Source organism: Oncorhynchus mykiss, unplaced genomic scaffold (assembly GCF_013265735.2).
Source record: "Oncorhynchus mykiss isolate Arlee unplaced genomic scaffold, USDA_OmykA_1.1 un_scaffold_156, whole genome shotgun sequence".
NCBI lineage: Eukaryota > Metazoa > Chordata > Actinopteri > Salmoniformes > Salmonidae > Oncorhynchus > Oncorhynchus mykiss.
Window position 1 is genome coordinate 703782 of NW_023493666.1, and position 23142 is coordinate 726923.

The window sequence follows — 23142 nt, forward strand, 5'->3', positions numbered from 1 at the left end:
AAGAATTCGGCAGACAGAGTGGGAGGGTTGTCACAGCAGTCTGATGATATACCAGGGCCTGGGGATGCAGTTAAGTTTGTATGCAGTCTGATGATATACCAGGGCCTGGGGATGCAGTTAGGTTTGTATGCAGTCTGATGATATACCAGGGACTGGGGATGCAGTCTGGTGATATACCAGGGACTGGGGATGCAAAGTTAGGTTTGTATGCAGTCTGGTGATATACCAGGGACTGGGGATGCAAAGTTAGGTTTGTATGCAGTCTGGTGATATACCACGGACTGGGGATGCAAAGTTAGGTTTGTATGCAGTCTGATGATATACCAGGGCCTGGGGATGCAGTTAGGTTTGTATGCAGTTTGATGATATACCAGGGACTGGGGATGCAGTCTGGTGATATACCAGGGTCTGGGGATGCAAAGTTAGGTTTGTATGCAGTCTGGGGATATACCAGGGACTGGGGATGCAAAGTTAGGTTTGTATGCAGTCTGGTGATATACCACGGACTGGGGATGCAAAGTTAGGTTTGTATGCAGTCTGGTGATATACCAGGGACTGAGGATGCACAGTTAGCTTTGTTTTCCTCTAGCTACTCTCCAGTTTGCTCCCAGCAGCTTTCATAGCATGTAGATCACTGTTAAACTAGGCTGCAGAGCGTTCCTAGTTTGACAGATAATTCAACCAGTGTGACCAGTGGGTTTCTTTAAATGAATGAATATGAAACTGCCTTAAATACAGACGTGAAGGACAGTATGTTTTAAATTCTCACTCAAAATATGCACTGCTCTATTTAAACGTCTCAATATAATATTATTATTTAATGAAAGAAATGAAAAATAAACAAACATATCTTAACAGTGTTTCCCCTCCAGTCAGCAGACGGCGATGTGCGTCTTTCAGGTGATGCTGCCAGCGTGACGTATAATCTAGTGGACGGAACACTGCAACATCAACGAGTCTGCCACCTTGGTAGCCAACAGCTGAAACATTTAGACTGCATCTGTGCATATTTTCCTCTTTGTTTTAAATATACTTCTGACATCTAGTTAATTGCCCCCATTTAAATGTTATACGTACATTGTTAGTCAACTAGCTGGCTTTATAAGTTAGCCTAGCGCTAAACTAGTCGCTCATGCTAACAACTAGCTAGCTAACGTCTCCGACCATGAGCTCACTAAGCTACTCTCCTCCTGCTAAAGAAGAGGGGGTCTGCTGGACGGAGAAATAAGCTCTGGGCTGAACGTTGTCGTGAAAGAGGAGGATGTTACAGTAAAACAAGTAGAGGGCGAGGCTGTTACAGTGAAAGAAGAGAAAGATGTTTCAATGAAAGAAGAGGATGTTACAGTAAAAGAAGAAGAGGAAGGGAAAGAGGAGGATGCAGTTTAAGTGAATGAGGTGAAAGAGGGAGAGAGAACTGTCGTATTGACAGAGGAGTCAGGAGATCTGTTTACCACCGGTAAGTACTGTCTTAAAAAAGGGCACTAACTCTCCAAAGTCTTTGAACGAATGTAGCAGCATGCTAGTGAAATTCTATACTTGAAAATGTTGTTCTGTACTATAGGAATTGATGTTATAATGTTAAAGCTACGTTTTAAAATGGGTGGTTAAAGCCCTGAATGCTGATTGGCTGGCAGCCGTGGTATATGAGGCCGTGTACCAGGTATGACAAAACATGTATTTTTACTGTTCTGATTACGTTGGCAACCAGTTTATAATTGCAATAAGCCACCTCGGGTTTGTGATATATGGCCAATATACCACGGCTAAGTGCTGTATCCAGGCACTCTGCGTTGCGTTGTGCATAAGGACAGTATTTAACCATGCTATATTTGTCACGATCGCCGTATGGAGTAGACCAAAGCGCAGCGTGGTGTGAATCCATTATTTTATTGAATGATGAAGAACACTTAAACAAAAACAACCAAATGAAAGTGACGCTATGACAACGAGTGCAGACACAGGCAACTACACATAAAAAATAACTCACGAAATACCCAAAGACGATGGCTGCCTAAATATGTTTCCCAATCAGAGACAACGATAAACAGCTGCCTCTAATTGAGAACCAATCTAGGCAACCATAGACATACATAAACACCTAGATGGTAAACAACCCCATAAACCTACAAAACCCCTAGACAGTACAAAAACACATACATCACCCATGTCACACCCTGACCTAACCAAAACAATAAAGAAAACAAAGAATACTCAGGTCAGGGCGTGACAATATTGGCCATATACCACACTTCCTCGGGTCTTATTGCTTAACTGTAACATGGGTATACCATCAGAGTCCCCCCCACCACCACAAAATCACAACTTAATTGTCTCACATAATGGCAAACAAGTGATAAATGAAACGTTTGACATATGTCTATTGTAGACCTTGCATGGAGTGTGTATACACGCAAAAAGCAAATTTCTAAATCATGTTGGAGAAATACAGAAAATAACAAACATTATTGACCTGAAAAGGACAAGCGTTTTGGACAGACTATATTAGCAAAAGGACAAGCGTTTTGGACAGACTGAACATATTAGCAAAAGGACAAGCGTTTTGGACAGACTATATTAGCAAAAGGACAAGCATTTTGGACAGACTGAACATATTAGCAAAAGGACAAGCGTTTTGGGGAGACTGAACATATTAGCAAAAGGACAAACGTTTTGGGGAGACTGGACATATTAGCAAAAGGACAAGCGTTTTGGACAGACTGGACATATTAGCAAAAGGACAAGCGTTTTGGACAGACTATATTAGCAAAAGGACAAGCGTTTTGGGGAGACTGGACATATTAGCAAAAGGACAAGCGTTTTGGACAGACTGGACATATTAGCAAAAGGACAAGCGTTTTGGACAGACTATATTAGCAAAAGGACAAGCGTTTTGGACAGACTGAACATATTAGCACAAGGACAAGCGTTTTGGACAGACTATATTAGCAATAGGACAAGCGTTTTGGACAGACTATATTAGCAAAATGACAAGCGTTTTGGGGAGACTGGACATATTAGCAAAAGGACAAGCGTTTTGGACAGACTATATTAGCAATAGGACAAGCGTTTTGGACAGACTGAACATATTAGCAAAAGTACAAGCGTTTTGGACAGACTGAACATATTAGCACAAGGACAAGCGTTTTGGACAGACTATATTAGCAATAGGACAAGCGTTTTGGACAGACTGAACATATTAGCAAAAGGACAAGCGTTTTGGACAGACTGAACATATTAGCAAAAGTACAAGCGTTTTGGACAGACTGAACAAATTAGCAAAAGGACAAGCGTTTTGGACAGACTATATTAGCAATAGGACAAGCGTTTTGGACAGACTGGACATATTAGCAAAAGGACAAGCGTTTTGGACAGACTGGACATATTAGCAAAAGGACAAGCGTTTTGGGGAGACTGAACATATTAGCAAAAGGACAAGCGTTTTGGACAGACTATATTAGCAAAAGGACAAGCATTTTGGACAGACTGAACATATTAGCAAAAGGACAAGCATTTTGGGGAGACTGAACATATTAGCAAAAGGACAAACGTTTTGGGGAGACTGGACATATTAGCAAAAGGACAAGCGTTTTGGACAGACTGGACATATTAGCAAAAGGACAAGCTTTTTGGACAGACTATATTAGCAAAAGGACAAGCGTTTTGGGGAGACTGGACATATTAGCAAAAGGACAAGCGTTTTGGACAGACTGGACATATTAGCAAAAGACAAGCGTTTTGGACAGACTATATTAGCAAAAGGACAAGCGTTTTGGACAGACTGAACATATTAGCACAAGGACAAGCGTTTTGGACAGACTATATTAGCAATAGGACAAGCGTTTTGGACAGACTATATTAGCAATAGGACAAGCGTTTTGGACAGACTGAACATATTAGCAAAAGTACAAGCGTTTTGGACAGACTGAACATATTAGCAAAAGGACAAGCGTTTTGGACAGACTGAACATATTAGCACAAGGACAAGCGTTTTGGACAGACTATATTAGCAATAGGACAAGCGTTTTGGACAGACTGAACATATTAGCAAAAGGACAAGCGTTTTGGACAGACTGAACATATTAGCAAAAGTACAAGCGTTTTGGACAGACTGAACAAATTAGCAAAAGGACAAGCGTTTTGGACAGACTATATTAGCAATAGGACAAGCGTTTTGGACAGACTGGACATATTAGCAAAAGGACAAGCGTTTTGGACAGACTGGACATATTAGCAAAAGGACAAGCGTTTTGGGGAGACTGAACATATTAGCAAAAGGACAAGCGTTTTGGACAGACTATATTAGCAAAAGGACAAGCATTTTGGACAGACTGAACATATTAGCAAAAGGACAAGCGTTTTGGGGAGACTGAACATATTAGCAAAAGGACAAGCGTTTTGGACAGACTGGACATATTAGCAAAAGGACAAGCGTTTTGGACAGACTATATTAGCAAAAGGACAAGCGTTTTGGGGAGACTGGACATAATAGCAAAAGGACAAGCGTTTTGGGGAGACTGAACATATTAGCAAAAGGACAAGCGTTTTGGGGAGACTGGACATATTAGCAAAAGGACAAGCGTTTTGGGGAGACTGAACATATTAGCAAAAGGACAAGCGTTTTGGGGAGACTGGACATATTAGCAATAGGACAAGCGTTTTGGGGAGACTGGACATATTAGCAAAAGGACAAGCGTTTTGGACAGACTGAACATATTAGCAAAAGGACAAGCGTTTTGGACAGACTGAACATATTAGCAAAAGGACAAGCATTTTGGACAGACTGAACATATTAGCAAAAGGACAAGCGTTTTGGACAGACTGAACATATTAGCAAAAGGACAAGCGTTTTGGACAGACTGGACATATTAGCAAAAGGACAAGCGTTTTGGACAGACTGAACATATTAGCAAAAGGACAAGCGTTTTGGGGAGACTGGACATATTAGCAAAAGGACAAGCGTTTTGGGGAGACTATATTAGCAAAAGGACAAGCGTTTTGGGGAGACTGAACATATTAGCAAAAGGACAAGCGTTTTGGACAGACTGGACATATTAGCAAAAGGACAAGCGTTTTGGACAGACTGAACATATTAGCAAAAGGACAAGCGTTTTGGACAGACTGAACATATTAGCAAAAGGACAAGAGTTTTGGGGAGACTGGACATATTCGCAAAAGGACAAGCGTTTTGGGGAGACTGAACATATTAGCAAAAGGACAAGCGTTTTGGACAGACTGGACATATTAGCACAAGGACAAGCGTTTTGGACAGACTGGACATATTAGCAAAAGGACAAGCGTTTTGGGGAGACTGAACATATTAGCAAAAGGACAAGCGTTTTGGACAGACTGGACATATTAGCAAAAGGACAAGCGTTTTGGACAGACTGAACATATTAGCAAAAGGACAAGCGTTTTGGGGAGACTGGACATATTAGCAAAAGTACAAGCGTTTTGGACAGACTGGACATATTAGCAAAAGTACAAGCGTTTTGGACAGACTGGACATATTAGCAAATGTTTGTTAGTTGACAAAAAACATGGGCAAAATAGCCATTTGAAGGAAAGGCTGAACTACAGAATGATCATTTAGAAAAGATAGTCATTATTACTTTAGAGATGAAGTGGGACACCAACAAAATGTTATTAACATTGAATCAAATGCAACCTGAAATAGTACTATATATTATTATAGAGCTGCTCAGCCTATAAACATGACAATATATATTATAGAGCTCTGCTCAGGTTAAACATGACATTATCTATTATTATAGAGCTCTGATCAGCCTATAAACATGACATTATCTATTATTATAGAGCTGCTCAGCCTATAAACATGACAATATATATTATAGAGCTCTGCTCAGCCTAAAGACATGACATTATCTATTATTATAGAGCTCTGATCAGCCTATAAACATGACATTATCTATTATTATAGAGCTGGTCAGCCTATAAACATGACATTATCTATTATTATAGAGCTCTGATCAGCCTATAAACATGACATTATCTATTATTATAGAGCTGCTCAGCCTATAAACATGACAATATATATTATAGAGCTCTGCTCAGCTTAAACATGACATTATCTATTATTATAGAGCTCTGCTCAGCCTAAACATGACAATATATATTATAGAGCTCTGGTCAGCCTATAAACATGACATTATCTATTATTATAGAGCTCTGCTCAGCCTAAACATGACATGATCTATTATTATAGAGCTCTGCTCAGCCTATAAACATGACAATATATATTATAGAGCTCTGCTCAGCTTAAACATGACATTATCTATTATTATAGAGCTCTGCTCAGCCTAAACATGACATTATCTATTATTATAGAGCTCTGCTCAGCCTAAACATGACATTATCTATTATTATAGAGCTGCTCAGCCTATAAACATGACAATATATATTATAGAGCTCTGCTCAGCTTAAACATGACATTATCTATTATTATAGAGCTCTGCTCAGCTTAAACATGACATTATCTATTATTATAGAGCTCTGATCAGCCTATAAACATGACATTATCTATTATTATAGAGCTCTGCTCAGCCTATAAACATGACAATATATATTATAGAGCTCTGCTCAGCCTAAAGACATGACATTATCTATTATTATAGAGCTCTGATCAGCCTATAAACATGACATTATCTATTATTATAGAGCTCTGCTCAGCCTATAAACATGACAATATATATTATAGAGCTCTGCTCAGCCTAAACATGACATTATCTATTATTATAGAGCTCTGCTCAGCCTAAAGACATGACATTATCTATTATTATAGAGCTCTGCTCAGCCTAAACATGACAATATATATTATAGAGCTCTGCTCAGCCTAAACATGACATTATCTATTATTATAGAGCTCTGCTCAGCCTAAACATGACATTATCTATTATTATAGAGCTCTGCTCAGCCTATAAACATGACAATATATATTATAGAGCTCTGCTCAGCCTAAAGACATGACATTATCTATTATTATAGAGCTCTGATCAGCCTATAAACATGACATTATCTATTATTATAGAGCTCTGCTCAGCCTATAAACATGACAATATATATTATAGAGCTCTGCTCAGCCTATAAACATGACATTATCTATTATTATAGAGCTCTGCTCAGCCTAAACATGACATTATCTATTATTATAGAGCTCTGCTCAGCCTATAAACATGACAATATATATTATAGAGCTCTGCTCAGCCTAAACATGACATTATCTATTATTATAGAGCTCTGCTCAGCCTAAAGACATGACATTATCTATTATTATAGAGCTCTGCTCAGCCTATAAACATGACATTATCTATTATTATAGAGCTCTGCTCAGCCTATAAACATGACAATATATATTATAGAGCTCTGCTCAGCCTAAAGACATGACATTATCTATTATTATAGAGCTCTGCTCAGCCTAAACATGACAATATATATAATAGAGCTCTGCTCAGCCTAAAGACATGACATTATCTATTATTATAGAGCTCTGCTCAGCCTATAAACATGACATTATCTATTATTATAGAGCTCTGCTCAGCCTATAAACATGACAATATATATTATAGAGCTCTGCTCAGCCTAAACATGTCATTATCTATTATTATAGAGCTCTGCTCAGCCTAAAGACATGACATTATCTATTATTATAGAGCTCTGCTCAGCCTAAACATGACATGATCTATTATTATAGAGCTCTGCTCAGCCTAAAGACATGACATTATCTATTATTATAGAGCTGGTCAGCCTAAAATATCACATTCCCTGAGAAATTAGATTTGGAGCTCTAAATCATTTGTTTTTAAATTTCACCGTCACCAAGCTTATTTTTAATGATGTAATGTTGTGAAAACTAACCTCAGGTTATTGAGGGATCTAGTCTAGATTAAACTTCATAGGAAGACAATTGTATTTAATGCATGTTTCATTCAGGTCTCTCTGTTTAACTAAATAATCTGTTTGTCTGTTGGCAGGAGAGAGACCAGACTCTGACAGAGGGAAGAGTTCCTCAGAGGAAACAGACCCGGAGACGCCTAACCAACACCACTGCTCCCACTGTGGAAAGAGTTTTAGGTGGTCAGGGAGTCTGAAAAAGCAGGTGAGAAAACACAGGAGAAAAGCCTTTCCAACATACTAATACACAGGAGGAGAAGACATACCACTGCCCTCATTATGAAAAGACATTTACCCAGTCAGAGGACCTGAAATCACATGAGAGAATCGTTCTGACTTGTGTTTTTGACTGAGAATTTGTGGTTTTGTTTGGACTGTCAGACTTGAGTTTACTTTTTGTAAAGTTAGTTAATCGATTAATCCATTGTTTGAAAGGGTTAAAAATACACTGAAAACATCCAACATACTTTCTGTATTCCACTACAATCTACAATGCCATGTAAAACAAGATGACATGGAGGTTAAATAAAGTGTGCTTTATCAATGTAACATATTGTGACCCGTCCACTGTGGGGCTCTGTAGAGTTATAATATCCATGACAACTACAGGTCAAACAGGGAAATGGTTCACATCGTTGTCTGTATACCGCTGCAATCTACAACGCCATGTAATGGTGAATGTACACTAGATAAATAGCGGGAAATTGCTGTGTGCCGCTTAGGCCGCCCGTTGTGACTCCGTCAAGAATTCAGCAGAGCCAGTTTGTATGGTAGGTCTGGTTATTAAATGGGTACATAGTTCAATAGTGATATCCTCTAAAACACTCTGGTGACAAACTTGCTGCCCTGTTTCCAGTTGCCCACATGGCTGGGAGAACCTATTAAAGTAAGTAAGTAAATAGATTTTGAAAATGTAAAAAAAAAGCGATGTATTATTAGTTAACTAGCTACAGTCCCTGCTAACTCAAATGAGCTGCTAAATGAGCTATCTAGCCAACTTCAAATACTGTATAGATAGCTAGCTGTCACGCCCTGACCTTAGTATTCTTTGTTTTCTTTATATATTTTGGTTAGGTCAGGGTGTGACATGGGTGATGTATGTGTTTTTGTACTGTCTAGGGGTTTTGTAGGTTTATGGGGTTGTGTACTATCTAGGTGTTTATGTATGTCTATGGTTGCCTAGATTGGTTCTCAGTTAGAGGCAGCTGTTTATCGTTGTCTCTGATTGGGAACCATATTTAGGCAGCCATCTTTGGGTATTTCGTGGGTTATTGTCTATGTGCCTGTACTAGTTTTATATAGCTTCATGTTCGGTTTGTTGTTCTTGTATAGTTTGTTAAGTGTTCTTCGTCTTCATTAAAAAGTATTTATTCTAATCACGCTGCGCTTTGGTCTCCTCTTTACGACGAGCGTGACAGAATAACCCACCATAAAAGGACCAAGCAGCGTGAAAAGGAGGAACAGCGCTCTGTGGAATCGAGGACTAGGGACGAAATACTGGACGGTAAAACATCCTGGACCTGGGAGGAGGTAATGGCAGGGGACAAGACCCTGCCATGGAAGCAGGTGGATAGAGCACAGGAGGAACGGCGACGGTATATGGGTACAAGGCTAGCACGGAAGCCTGAGAGGCAGCCCCAATATGTTTGGGGGGGAGGGGCACACGAGGAGTCTGGCTATGTCAGGTAGGAGACCTGAGCCAACTCCTCATGCTTACCGTGGTGGGCGTCGTACTGGTCAGGCACCGTGTTATGCGGTGGAGCGCACGGTGTCCACAGTACGCATGCTTAGCCCGGTGCGCTACATCCCAGCTCCCCGCATCTGCCGGGCTAGGCTGAGGATCCAGCCAGGGCAGATGGTGCCAGCCCTGCTCTCCAGACAGCCAGTGTGTCTCCTCGGGCCAGGATATCCTACGCCGGCATTGTGCACGGTGTCTCCCGTATGTCTGCACAGCCCAGTGTGTCCTGTGCCTGCGCCCCGCACGTGTCGGGCTAGAGTCACCATCCAGCCAGGACGGGTTGTGCAGGCCATTAGCTTGAGACCTCCAGTGCGTCTTCACGGTCCGGTCTATCCAGTACCACCAGTGCCAACACCACGCACCAGGCCTCCACAGCCCAATACATCCTGTTCCTCCTCCCCGCACTCGCCCTGAGGTGCGTGTCTCCAGCCCGGTACCACCAGTGCCGGCACCAGTCCTATAGTGCGCCTTGGCAGTCCGGATCCGCCAGAGTCTCCCTCCAGTCCGGATCCGCCAGAGTCTCCCTCCAGTCCGGATCCGCCAGAGTCTCCCTCCAGTCCGGATCCGCCACTCACTCCAGACTCCACCATCAGTCCAGTGGCGTCCTCTAGTCCGTGGTTGGCGGTGAGGGTTCCAGCTCCAGAGACATTAAGTAAGTGTGAAGTGGAGCGGGGTCCACGTCCCAAGCCAGAACCGCCACCTCGGAGTCATGCCCACCCACACCCTCCCATATAGGTTTAGGTGTGCGGCCGGGGAGTCCATATCTTTTGGGGGGGGTGGGGAGTACTGTCACGCCCTGACCTTAGTATTCTTTGTTTTCTTTATTGTTTTGGTTGGGTCAGGGTGTGACATGGGTGATGTATGTGTTTTTGTACTGTCTAGGGGTTTTGTAGGTTTATGGGGTTGTGTACTATCTAGGTGTTTATCTATGTCTATGGTTGCCTAGATTGGTTCTCAATTAGAGGCAGCTGTTTATCGTTGTCTCTGATTGGGAACCATGTTTAGGCAGCCATCTTCTTTGGGTATTTCGTGTGTTATTTATGTCTAGTTTCCTGTGTCTGTACTAGTTTTATATAGCTTCACGTTCGGTTTGTTGTTTTTGTATAGTTAAGTGTTCATCGTCTTCATTAAAAAGTATTCTAATCACGCTGCGCTTTGGTCTCCTCTACGACGAGCGTGACAGATAGTTATCTAAGTGAATTAAATATCACCAGCTACTTAACTTCATTTTAGTTATCTATCTATTTATCACTGTAAAAAACTAACTCCAAATGACTTTGACGGTAGCTAGCAAACAGCCATGGAGGAGGGTGAAAGGATAGCAGCCCTAACTGTCAGTGAGAGAGAGGAGGCTATTCTGGATAGGGCAGGTACTTTTGTGGTGTTCCTGTCCCTAGAAGTAAGGACGGAGATAATAGTAACATTCAGTGTGGTGTAATTTGACTATAATGAAGTCTGTTTCCTGTGAGGTTCTCTCCCCTTCTCCCTATATCCTCTAGGTTATATCAGCTGTTTAGGTCAACCCCTCCTGCATCTGAACTGGCTACATAGAGGGCACAGCATGATCAGATGTGAGAGGTCACTTGGTCAGGTCAACAGGAAGTATTATTAAAGAGATGCCTTACATTGAAATACAGATAGATGCAGTAGTCCCAGAGTTAATGATCCCAGGTCAGTTTATGTTATACAGGAAGTATTATTAAATAGATGCTTTACATTGAAATACAGATAGAGATGCAGTAGTCCCAGAGTTAATGATCCAAGGTCAGTTTTGCATTTCACCTCCTGATTGATGACTAACAATGTTAGAATAAAAAATAAAAACACAAGGCTTAAACATGCTCTCTCTCTCCATCTGTCTCTTGTCTGCAGATATGTTTTGATGTGAGAGGATGCCAATCCCCAGTCCCATCATCGCCACCTCACCTGCTTTTAAGATAACCTTTGGGCCGACTAGAGACACTATTATGTAATTGTGATGAACTGAGAGAATATTTAGCTGCCTTCCCTGCTCCTATGCACATTTATTTGCCAAGGTAGAGTACATTATCAGTGAATATATTAAATGTACAGGCTACAATGTGGGGCTGTCAAGCATGGTAATAACTACATGTATGTACGACTTGCATCCTTGGCACAACATGATATTATATTCTACTCAATCCATAGGCTTCATAAATGTCATTCAGGCTGTTTTGAAGTTGATACAACTGGCTATGATAGCTGAGGTTCATAGCTCGGTTCTGAACTAATATGTATACCAAACGTTTGGGTCCATACACAGATGGGCTAGATAGCTAGCTACACATCCATGGGCATAGAGGGATTTTAATCATCCACTGCACAATAAGCAATAACATAGCATTGGGACTTTGTCTGTACATATGTGGCAATTATTTATTTCAGAAGAAGCCAGCAAAACTAGTGCTCTGTGCTCTAGGTCATTGGACACCATTAGATGTGGTTATTCCTGTTGAGTGCCATGTTGCTATGGTACTACATGCATGAAACTATTTATGTGAGACTACAGGTTCCATGTCCTAATATGAAGGCAATATGATGACGGTGGCTAAATGCCAGAGGTGATGAGTGTGACGACCCTCCCACTCTGTCTGCCGTATTTTGTCTTTGTTCTTGTTTCCTTATTAGGATGCCGGTGGGCGGAGTTGAGAGGGTCGTCAGCTACATGGGAAACACCTGGGCCCAGGTGTTTCCCAGGATAAATACACCCCTTCCCCATTCATGGAGGAGACTCTCTCCATGCAGACATTTGTAGATTGTGTTGTGGTTCTTGGTGGCCTTTTTGTTTGTTTGCTTTGGCACTTTTCAACACCCTGCATTATCACATTCATGCATACAAAACACTCACTTACGCTACTGATTACACACATCATTGTATATTTTCCTTCATTGCTTTAGTTAATAAATATATATTTTGTTACTCCTTATCTCTACGTTGTCTCCCTTTGTTACGGGCTTTGAGCCGGTTCGTGACATGAGCCAATAAGAGGAGTTACTGTAGGTGTGACGTAAGAATGACAAATGAATAAAACGTGTGTGCTGGAAGGCCGTTGTCCGGCCCGGCTTTTATTATGTAATTAAGTAATAAAAAGTCAATTTGAACTCACATGCTCCGGTATTTGTGATTTGTGAATTAACTTTATGATTAAAAAAATGCATAATCGTTTGTCTCTACATTAACTAAGATGCGATGGAACGGTTGACGAAAAATGAAACCACAGAAAAAATAGCGAGCGTTACCGAGCGTTACCCTCTCGTCAGAATATGACGATGTGCGACTTTAAGGCAATGCTGTTTGTGTGACGTTTAATCTAGTGGACGGAACGCTTCTTTCAGTAGCAGCAACAGTTAGTCAGACACCTCCGTAGCTTGCTAGACAAAATAGGCGAGCCAATAAAGCTCTTTAGACGCGTTCGTGTGTATTAGACACTGTGTTTTAAACCCACTTCTGTCGTCTAGTTAGTTATCCGGTTTAATTTCATATTTACGGTGTTGTTATTATTCAGCTAGCGGGCTGGTTAAGTTAGCATTAGCCTAGCTAGCTAATATCCCCGACCATGCGGTCACTAAGCTACTCTCCACCTACTAAAGAAGAGGTGGGTATCACAGTAAAACAAGAAGTAGAGGGTGAGGCCGTTGCTGTGAAAGAAGAAAAAGACGCGTTCAGAGTGAAAGAGGAGGAGGATGTTACAGGAGGAAGATGTTACAGGAGGAGGATGTTACAGGAGGAGGATGCAGTTTATGGATTGAAAGAGGAAGAGGGGGAGATGACTGTTACATCGAAGAAGGAGGAGGAGGAAACTGGATATCTGGGCCCGGTTTCCCAAACGCATCTTAAGGCGTCCGAACGTTCTAACGCTGAATTTAGCCATAAGATGGTTTTGAGAAACCGTTCCCTGATTAACACGAGTAAGTACTGTCTAAAAACAGAGGCACAAACTCTGCAGTTGTTGAACTGATGTTTGGTGTTAAAGCGAAAATGTGCAATTGCTACATCCATATTGTGACTTTAATTATTTATTTCTAGCCATTGATTCTTGAAGAATATAACACATGCCACATGAGCTTAGTTCAACTGTTGTACCTCATCAGATCCCCAAATATATATATTTTTACTCTGTTTAGAAACAATGTAAATCAACACTGTATAGCCTCAACATGATTAAAACTATAATGTTGATATCATGGATGATAGAAACAATGTAACAACTGCAGTTTGCCTGGTTGTGTGGGTTTTTTAAACAACAACGAAATGGCTGCCCAGAGGCTTGGTTTGGTAAACAGCTGAGGAAGGGGGAAGGAGAAGTGTAACCACTCTCACATTCATAGAGAAAGCAGCTATTGGAGTAACTGTAACCCAACACCTAGCGACCTCGTCAAGAAGTTCCGACATCTTGGCATAACAGTTATACAGTGTTGGCTTGACAGTCACTGGACCCAGGTTTGAGTTCAGCTCAGGGCTACCTCCTGAATTCACTACACTATGAATACAAAGACTGGCCATCCATGACGTCAAAATTATTGTTTTAAACAGATTGAGGCTATATACTGTAGTATATTCTATAATTGCGAAATTATTAGAGCTGTTGATAAGTCATTGTATAATATTCAACCAATTTTTGTTCATGCCATTACATTAAAGGCAAGACATACCTAGATTCAATTACATTCATGAATTTGTTTGAAACCTTTGTTTTAAACCCTCCTCAGAGTTGGTGCCTTGACGGATTTGTAAAAAATGGTTTGTCATGAAACACACTTATTTAAATTTACTTAAATGTAACCTTTTATTTAACTAGGCAAGTCAGTTAAGAACAAAATCTTATTTACAATGACTGCCTACCCCGGATGACGCTGGGCCAATTGTGCGCCACCCTATGGGACTCCCAATCACAGTCGGTTGTCATACAGCCTCGATTTGATCCAGGGTGTCTGTAGTGACACCTCAAGCCCTGAGATGCAGTGTCCGCTGCGCCACTCGGGATCCCCAAAGTCATGTTCTAGTGTTGTCCCCAACTAAAATACATCTTGGTTAACCAAGAGTAATCTGTAATTTCTACCAATCACCCCATGTGTTTTTATAAAATCTATATGTACTGAACGTAATGATGCTTTTAAGCACGCTGTTTGATTAAATAAATAAGACACAAATGACTAGAGGGAGCCGGTCATCAATATAACCTGACTAGGAGGGAGCCGGTCATCAATATAACCTGACTAGGTGGAGCCGGTCATCAATATAACCTGACTAGGTGGAGCCGGTCATCAATATAACCTGACTAGGAGGGAGCCGGTCATCAATATAACCTGACTAGGAGGGAGCCGGTCATCAATATAACCTGACTAGGAGGGAGCCGGTCATCAATATAACCTGACTAGGAGGGAGCCGGTCATCAATATAACCTGACTAGGAGGGAGCCGGTCATCAATATAACCTGACTAGGAGGGAGCCGGTCATCAATATAACCTGACTAGGAGGGAGCCGGTCATCAATATAACCTGACTAGGAGGGAGCCGGTCATCAATATAACCTGACTAGGAGGGAGCCGGTCATCAATATAACCTGACTAGGAGGGAGCCGGTCATCGATATAACCTGACTAGGAGGGAGCCGGTCATCAATATGACCTGACTAGGAGGAGCCGGTCATCGATATAACCTGACTAGGTGGAGCCGGTCATCAATATAACCTGACTAGGAGGAGCCGGTCATCAATATAACCTGACTAGGAGGGAGCCGGTCATCAATATAACCTGACTAGGAGGAGCCGGTCATCAATATCCGGTCTTGCAACCTTTCGGTTACTAGTCCAACGCTCTAACCACCAGGGTACGCTGCCGCCCCATCTTAACCAGGAGAACCCCTCCCCCTCCGCTGCTGGAATTAGTAAATTCTGCCGTTCTGCTCCTGAAGTGTTCACTAATAGACTAATAGACTAGTAATAGACTACACCAGCAGTCGGCAACCTTTTCCAGTTGGAGTGGCACATCTTGCGGGGTCAGGTCTGCGTGGTCTGCCAGGGGCCGTTTCATTTAGTATCCGTTTGGGTCGGCATGGGGAATGATTGTATTTTCCCATAGTATGTTTTACCAAAGTTGACCGACTGAAAGGGAGTGTAACTTTATGACTATTATTGGATTCTAAACTTTGAACATTGAGATTTTAAAGACATGATAGATCAGACGCAGAGTATATAAAGGAGTGAGATCTGTAGAAAGCCCGAGTGGCTGTGGAATGTGCTGGGTGGACGGGAGGAGATCACAGGATTTCTATAAGGGAAGCGGATGGACATCTGGATTAGGCGGGGGAGGGGTTGAGGTCAGGAGGTCAGGTCAGATCCCCTGAAGGGAGTTAAGAGTTTAGTGTCCTGTTACCCTTTTCCTGTCGAACCAGAAGATGTAAGGATTGGAGAGGAGGAGGAGTGTCCAAAGTGGGGTGTATATATACTTGTGATGGTGAGAACATGTTTTTGTCTGAACTACGGCTGGAACGACCCTTTGGGAATATTTAAACTTGGTTAAGCTTCTCTAGTGTCCGTGAGTTATTTACTCACGGACACTCACTTACTCAAAATTAGAACCTAACACTATAATTAGTGTTCCCTGAAGGAGGGAAATGAGGTACAACACCTGTTTGGCCCTACCCCTTCCTGGGTCGGTGAAGAGTGGTATTAAACTTAAGGAATAAATCAGAGCCTCACGCTCATCACCTGTAGAAGGCGGGGCTTCCAACGAGGTGTGAATTTAATAGTATGTTGTACCTAGTTTATCTCCTTCAGGGATCAGTAGTTATAGACATAACGTTACGCTTGTCATATGATGAACTTCAACTTACATACTGGATCTTGCTGTTGGATAGTTTTTTTGTATTCTGAAATGCACTCGAACTATGTATAATTTAGTGGCTCCTTATGGTGCGCTTAGAAAACAGTTTTCGTGGAAACAGAAATACTAAATAATTTCAGTTTGCTAAATCCAATGGTTTTTAACAGAGTCATTTTGTAATCCAAGATGGCATAGCAGTAAGACGTGTTTGTTGTAAATGTTATGTTTTTTTTTGTCTTTTTGTATATATTACAATCTCTTAGAACATTTTTAAATTAAATATACCTTCCGGCAGCCCGCCTCACCCAATGTGATACGGATCTGCTATTTTTTTAGACCGTATACCTAGAACCTCCATCAGAAGCTAACCAGCTAATTATCTACTAGCTGTTTAGTCATTGTTAGCCACTGTTAGCGGCCTTTATCTTTTTTTAGCTCAGACACCAGCCGCTTTTAGCTTGTCAGTCTACACAGTGCAATATCATCCATGAGCATATCGGACTGTTTTTCTCCACCACATCACCATATTCCTGCCGTAAACTCTGGACAATTACACTGGATAATCTCAGCTAGTTAGCTGCTACCGAGTGGCCCAGCCCCAAAGCTAGCCTTGAGCAACTTTTCAGATAAGTCAGGAACCAATACACACAGTCAGTTAGGAAAGCAAAAGCTAGCTTTTTCAAACAGATATTTGCATCCTGTAGCTCTAACTCCAAAAAGTTTTGGGACACTGTAAAGTCCATGGAGAATAAGAGCACCTCATCCCAGCTGCCCACTGCACTGAGGCTAGGAAACACTGTCACCACCGATAAATCCACGATAATCGAGAATTTCAAGAAGCATTTCTCTACGGCTGGCCATGCTTTCCTCCTGGCTACCCCAACCCCGGACAACAGCTCCCCACCCCCCGCAGCTACTTGCCCAAACCTCCTCAGCTTCTCCTTCACCCAAATCCAGATAGCTGATGTTCTAAAAGAGTTGCAAAACCTGGGCCCGTACAAATCAGCTAGGCTAGACAATCTGGACCCTCTCTCAATTTATCTGCCGCCTTTGTGGCAACCCCTATTACCAGTCTGTTCAACCTCTCTATCGTCAGAGATTCCTAAAGATTGGAACACTTCTGCGGTCATCCCCCTCTTCAAAGGGGGTGACACTCTAGACCCAAACTGTTACAGACCTATATCCATCTTGCCCTGCCTTTCTAAAGTATTCAAAAGCCAAGTTAACAAACAGATCACTGACCATTTTGTATCCCACCGTACCTTCTCCGCTGTGCAATCCGGTTTCCGCGCTGGTCACGGGTGCACCTCAGCCCCGCTCAAGGTCCTAAACTATATCATAACCGCCATCGATAAGAGACAATACTGTGCAGCCATCTTCATCAACCTGGCCAAGGCTTTTGACTCTTGTAAATCACCATATTCTTATCGGCAGACTTAACAGCCTTGGTTTCTCAAATGACTGACTCTCCTGGTTCACCAACTACTTCTCAGACAGAGTTCAGTGTGTCAAATCGGAGGGCCTGATGTCCGGACCTCTGGCAGTCTCTATGGGGGTACCACAGGGTTCAAATCTATGGCCGACACTTTTCTCTGTATATACCAACAATGTTGCTCTTGCTGCGGGTGATTCCTTGATCCAGCTTTACGCAGATGACACCATTCTGTAAACATGGGGCCCTTCTTTGGGCACAAACCTTCAAACAAGCTTCAATGCCATACAACACTCCTTCCGTGGCCTCCAACTGCTCTTAAACGCTAGTTAAACTAAATATGCTCTTATGCTCTTCAACCAATCGCTGCCCGTACCCACCCGTCCAGCATCACTACTCTGGACGGTTCTGACTTAGAATATGTGGACAACTATAAATACCTAGGTGTCTGGTTAGACTCTCCTTCCAGACTCATGTTAAGCATCTCCAATCCAAAATTAAATTTAAAAAACTGCTTCCTATTTTGCAACAAAGCCTCCTTCACTCACGCTGCCAAACATACCCTCGTAAAACTGACTATCCTACCGATCCTTGACTTCGGTGATGTCATTTTCAAAATAGCCTCCAACACTCTACACAGCAAACTGGATGAAGTCTATCACAGTGCCATCCATTTTGTCACCAAAGCCCCATATACCACCCACCACTGCGACCTGTATGTATGCTCTCGTCGGCTGGCCCTTGCTACATATTCGTCTCAGTCATCTATAAGTCTTTGCTAGGCCACCTTAACTCAGCTCACTGGTCACCATAGCAACACCCACCCATATCACGTGCTCCAGGAAGTATATCTCACTGGTCATCCCCAAAGCCAACACCTACTTTAGCCGCCTTTCCTTCCAGTTCTCTGCTGCCAATGACTGGAACAAATTGCAAAAGTCACTGAAGCTGGAGACTCTCCCTCACTAACTTTAAGCATCAGCTATCTGAGCAGTTTACCGATCGCTGCAGCTGTACACAGCCCATCTGTAAATAGCCCATCCAACTGCCTACCTCATCCCCGTGTTTTTATTGACTTTTTTTGCTCTTTTGCACACCAGTATTTCTACTTGCACATCATCATCTGCACATCCATCACTCCAGTGTTAATTTGTAATTACTTTGCTACTATGGCCTATTTATTGCCTTACCTCCTTACTCTATTTGCACACACTGTATATAGATTTTCTACTGTGTTATTGACTGTACCTTTGTTTATCCCAAGTGTATGTAACTGTTGTTTTGTCTCACTGCACTGCTTTATCTTGGCCAAGTCGCAGTTGTAAATGAGAACTTGTTCTCGACTGGCCTACCTGGTTATATAAAGATGAAATACAAAAAAAATCGTAACTTTATTACTAGCAACACCCAAATGGATACTGTCTAACGCGGTTCTTCAATAATTACACAATTGTTAATACTGTAGCAAACATTATATTAAGCAGGGCATTCAAATGAGCCTTACAATTATAATCCAAAGTAGTGTGAAATGTACTCATAAGCATTCTGGAAATGGAGGTTCCTCCCCTGAGTTTTCCCCCATTCACATTCAGAATACATTGTGAAAAACTACAATTTTTACTCATCATTTTTGCTCCAGGCAGATATACTACATCCATAATTTCCGGTTTCCTCATTAGCAGGGAGGTGTTTCTGCAATCAAATTGTTTGTGCATCGCCCTTGTGCCGCAATTTTGAAAAACACAGAAAGGGGCCTATATTGGAGACCAAAAGTTGTCTGGCACACTGCTTAGAGTTTCAACAACATGAGTAACTTATTTCTAGTCTACAATCATCAATGTTACTACTAATGTGAAAACAAGGCAAAATATGACTTCTTGCTCATTTTAAGACAATTGTCAAATAATTTTAGCATTCATTACAGATGTCAATTGTTGTACAATATCATGGCTACTCTGTTGGCCTCACCTTTCTTTTACAGTGGTTTTCCGCTGTTGTGGGCCTTTAATCATCTGACTTTGTTGCTCACACAGGAGAGAGACGGTACTATCGTGGATCCTCTGGGGAGCCTCAACAACATCATGATGCTGAAGAAGCAGAGAAGTGTCTCTCCAGATCTCTTCCCACAGGGAAGAGAACTCACTGCTGCTCTGACATTGGGAAGATATTCACCTCATCAGGCATTAAAATTCATCAGAGAATCCACACAAGAGAGAAACCTTATAGCTGTGGTCAATGTTGGAAGAGTTTTGGTCAATCTGGAGAGCTGACAGTGCACCAGAGAATACACACAGGAGAGAAACCTTATAGCTGTGATCAATGTGGGGAGTGTTTTGCTACATCTAACCCTCTGACAGTGCACCAGAGAACACACACAGGAGAGAAACCTTATAGCTGTGATCAATGTGGGAAGAGTTTTTCTACATCTAAAGGTCTGACAGTGCACCAGAGAACACACACAGAAGAGAAATCTTATAGCTGTGATCAATGTGGGAAGAGTTTTGGTCAATCTGGAGAGCTGACAGTGCACCAGAGAATACACACAGGAGAGAAACCTTACAGCTGTGATCAATGTGGGAAGAGATTTGCTACATCTGGCTCTTTGACAGTGCACCAGAGAATCCACACAGGAGAGAAATCTTATAGCTGTGATCAATGTGGGAAGAGTTTTGGTCAATCTGGAGAGCTGACAGTGCACCAGAGAATACACACAGGAGAGAAACCTTACAGCTGTGATCAATGTGGGAAGAGTTTTGCTACATCTAAAGGTCTGACAGTGCACCAGAGAACACACACAGAAGAGAAATCGTATAGCTGTGATCAATGTGGGAAGGGTTTTCCTAGATCTGACCATCTGACAGTGCACCAGAGAATACACACAGGAGAGAAATCGTATAGCTGTGATCAATGTGGGAAGAGATTTGCTACATCTGGCTCTCTGACAGTGCACCAGAGAACACACACAGGAGAGAAACCTTATAGCTGTGGTCAATGTGGGAAGAGATTTGCTACATTTGGCTCTCTGACAGTGCACCAGAGAATACACACAGGAGAGAAACCTTATAGCTGTGATCAATGTGGGAAGAGATTTGCTACATTTGGCTCTCTGACAGTGCACCAGAGAATCCACACAGGAGAGAAACCTTATAGCTGTAATCAATGTGGGAAGAGTTTTGGTCAATCTAGAGAGCTGACAGTGCACCAGAGAATACACACAGGAGAGAAATCGTATAGCTGTGATCAATGTGGGAAGCGTTTTCCTAGATCTGACCATCTGACTGTGCACCAGAGAACACACACAGGAGAGAAATCGTATAGCTGTGATCAATGTGGGAAGGGTTTTTCTAGATCTGACCATCTGACAGTGCACCAGAGAACACACACAGGAGAGAAACCTTATAGCTGTGGTCAATGTGGGAAGAGTTTTGCTAAATCTAACCATCTGACAGTGCACCAGAGAACACACACAGGAGAGAAACCTTATAGCTGTGATCAATGTGGGAAGAGTTTTGGTCAATCTGGAGAGCTGACAGTGCACCAGAGAACACACACAGGAGAGAAACCTTATAGCTGTGGTCAATGTGGGAAGAGTTTTGCTACATCTAACTATCTGACAGTGCACCAGAGAACACACACAGGAGAGAAACCTTATAGCTGTGGCCAATGTGGGAAGAGTTTTGCTACATCTTACCGTCTGACAGTGCACCAGAGAATACACACAGGCGAGAAACCTTAGCTGTGGTCAATGTGGGAAGAGTTTTAGTCAATCTGGATATCTGACAGTGCACCAGAGAATACACACAGGAGAGAAATCGTATAGCTGTGATCAATGTGGGAAGAGATTTGTTACATCTGGCTCTCTGACACTACACCAGAGAACACACACAGGAGAGAAATCTCATAGCTGTGACCAGAGATAATCTGATAAAGGATCTCTGATTGAATATTAGAAAATATATACTTGAAGGAGTTGTTTCATGATTTCGATTAATTCATGTCACAATGTAGAATGTTTTAACATTGTAGTAAGAGTATTTTAATGATGTCACAATGTAGAAGCCTAAACGTTTGCCCCCTTATGAATTGATTTCAACATGATATGGATATTAGCCTTGGGGGAAATCCTGGCGAAAAATCCCGGCTCTGAAATGGAAGAGTACTATTTATGCGATTTAACAAAAATTGACAAACAAAATAAGAGATCAAATCAAATGTATTTATATAGCCCTTCTTACATCAGCTGATATCTCAAAGTGCTGTTCAGAAACCCAGCCTAAAACCCCAAACAGCAAGCAATGGAGGTGTAGAAGCACAGTGGCTAGGAAAAACTCCCTAGAAAGGCCAAAACCTAGGAAGAAACCTAGAGAGGAACCAGGCTAAGAGTGGTGGCCAGTCCTCTTCTGGCTGTGCCGGGTGGAGATCATGACAGAACATGGCCAAGATCTTCAAATGTTCATAAATGACCAGCATGGTCAAATAATAATAATCACAGTAGTTGTCGAGGGTGCAACAGGTCAGCACATCAGGATCGCCGATCATTAAGAGTATCTCTACCGCTCCTGCTGTCTCTAGAGAGTTGAAAACAGCAGGTCTGGGACAGGTAGGACGTCCGGTGAACAGGTCCATAGCCACCGGCAGAACAGCTGAACCTGGAGAAGCAGCATGGCCAGGTGGACTGGGGACAGCAGCCCTGAGGCATGGTCCTAGGGCTCAGGTCCTCAGAGGGAGAGAAAGAAAGATAGAATTAGAGACAGCATACTTAAATTCACACAGGACCCCGGATAAGACAGGAGAAGTACTCCAGATATAACAAACTGACCCTAGCCCCCCGACACAAACTACTGCAGCATAAGGAGGGGTCAGGAGACCGATGATACCCCATGACAGGGCCAAACAGGCAGAATATAACCCCACCCACTTTGCCAAAGCACAGCCCCCACACCACTAGAGGGATATCTTCAAACACCAACTTACCATCCTGGCCAGGCAGAGACAGCAAGGGCGGTTTGTTGCTCCAGAGACTTTCCGTTCGCCTTCACACTCCTGGGCCAGACTACACTCAATCATAGGACCTACTGAAGAGATGAGTCTTCAGTAAAGACTTAAAGGTTGAGACCGAGTCTGCGTCTCACATGAGTAGGCAGGCCATTCCATAAAAATGGAGCTCTTTGGAGCTGTTTGCTTAGAAATTCTAGGGACAATTAGGAGTTGTGTTACACT

General features: G+C 42.3%; 1 protein-coding gene across 1 annotated transcript; it reads left to right on the forward strand.

Moving 5' to 3' along the window:
- The first annotated feature begins 940 nt into the window (after nt 1–940).
- On the forward strand, nt 941–21799 carry LOC118947145 (zinc finger protein 2 homolog). Its single transcript, XM_036972404.1, has 5 exons — nt 941–1456; nt 7989–8113; nt 11519–11682; nt 12296–13576; nt 19956–21799. Exons 4-5 carry the CDS (start codon nt 13225–13227, stop codon nt 21656–21658), a joined length of 2055 nt encoding a protein of 684 aa, XP_036828299.1. The 5' UTR covers nt 941–1456; nt 7989–8113; nt 11519–11682; nt 12296–13224; the 3' UTR covers nt 21659–21799.
- Nucleotides 21800–23142: the final 1343 nt, after the last annotated feature.

Excerpts from the sequence above, each read along its gene's own strand:
- LOC118947145 (XM_036972404.1), top strand. The coding sequence starts at position 13,225 with ATGCGGTCACTAAGCTACTCTCCACCTACTAAAGAAGAGGTGGGTATC. Across the intron at positions 13,577-19,955 it reads CCGTTCCCTGATTAACACGA|GAGAGAGACGGTACTATCGT; the intron begins GTAAGTACTGTC and ends TTGCTCACACAG.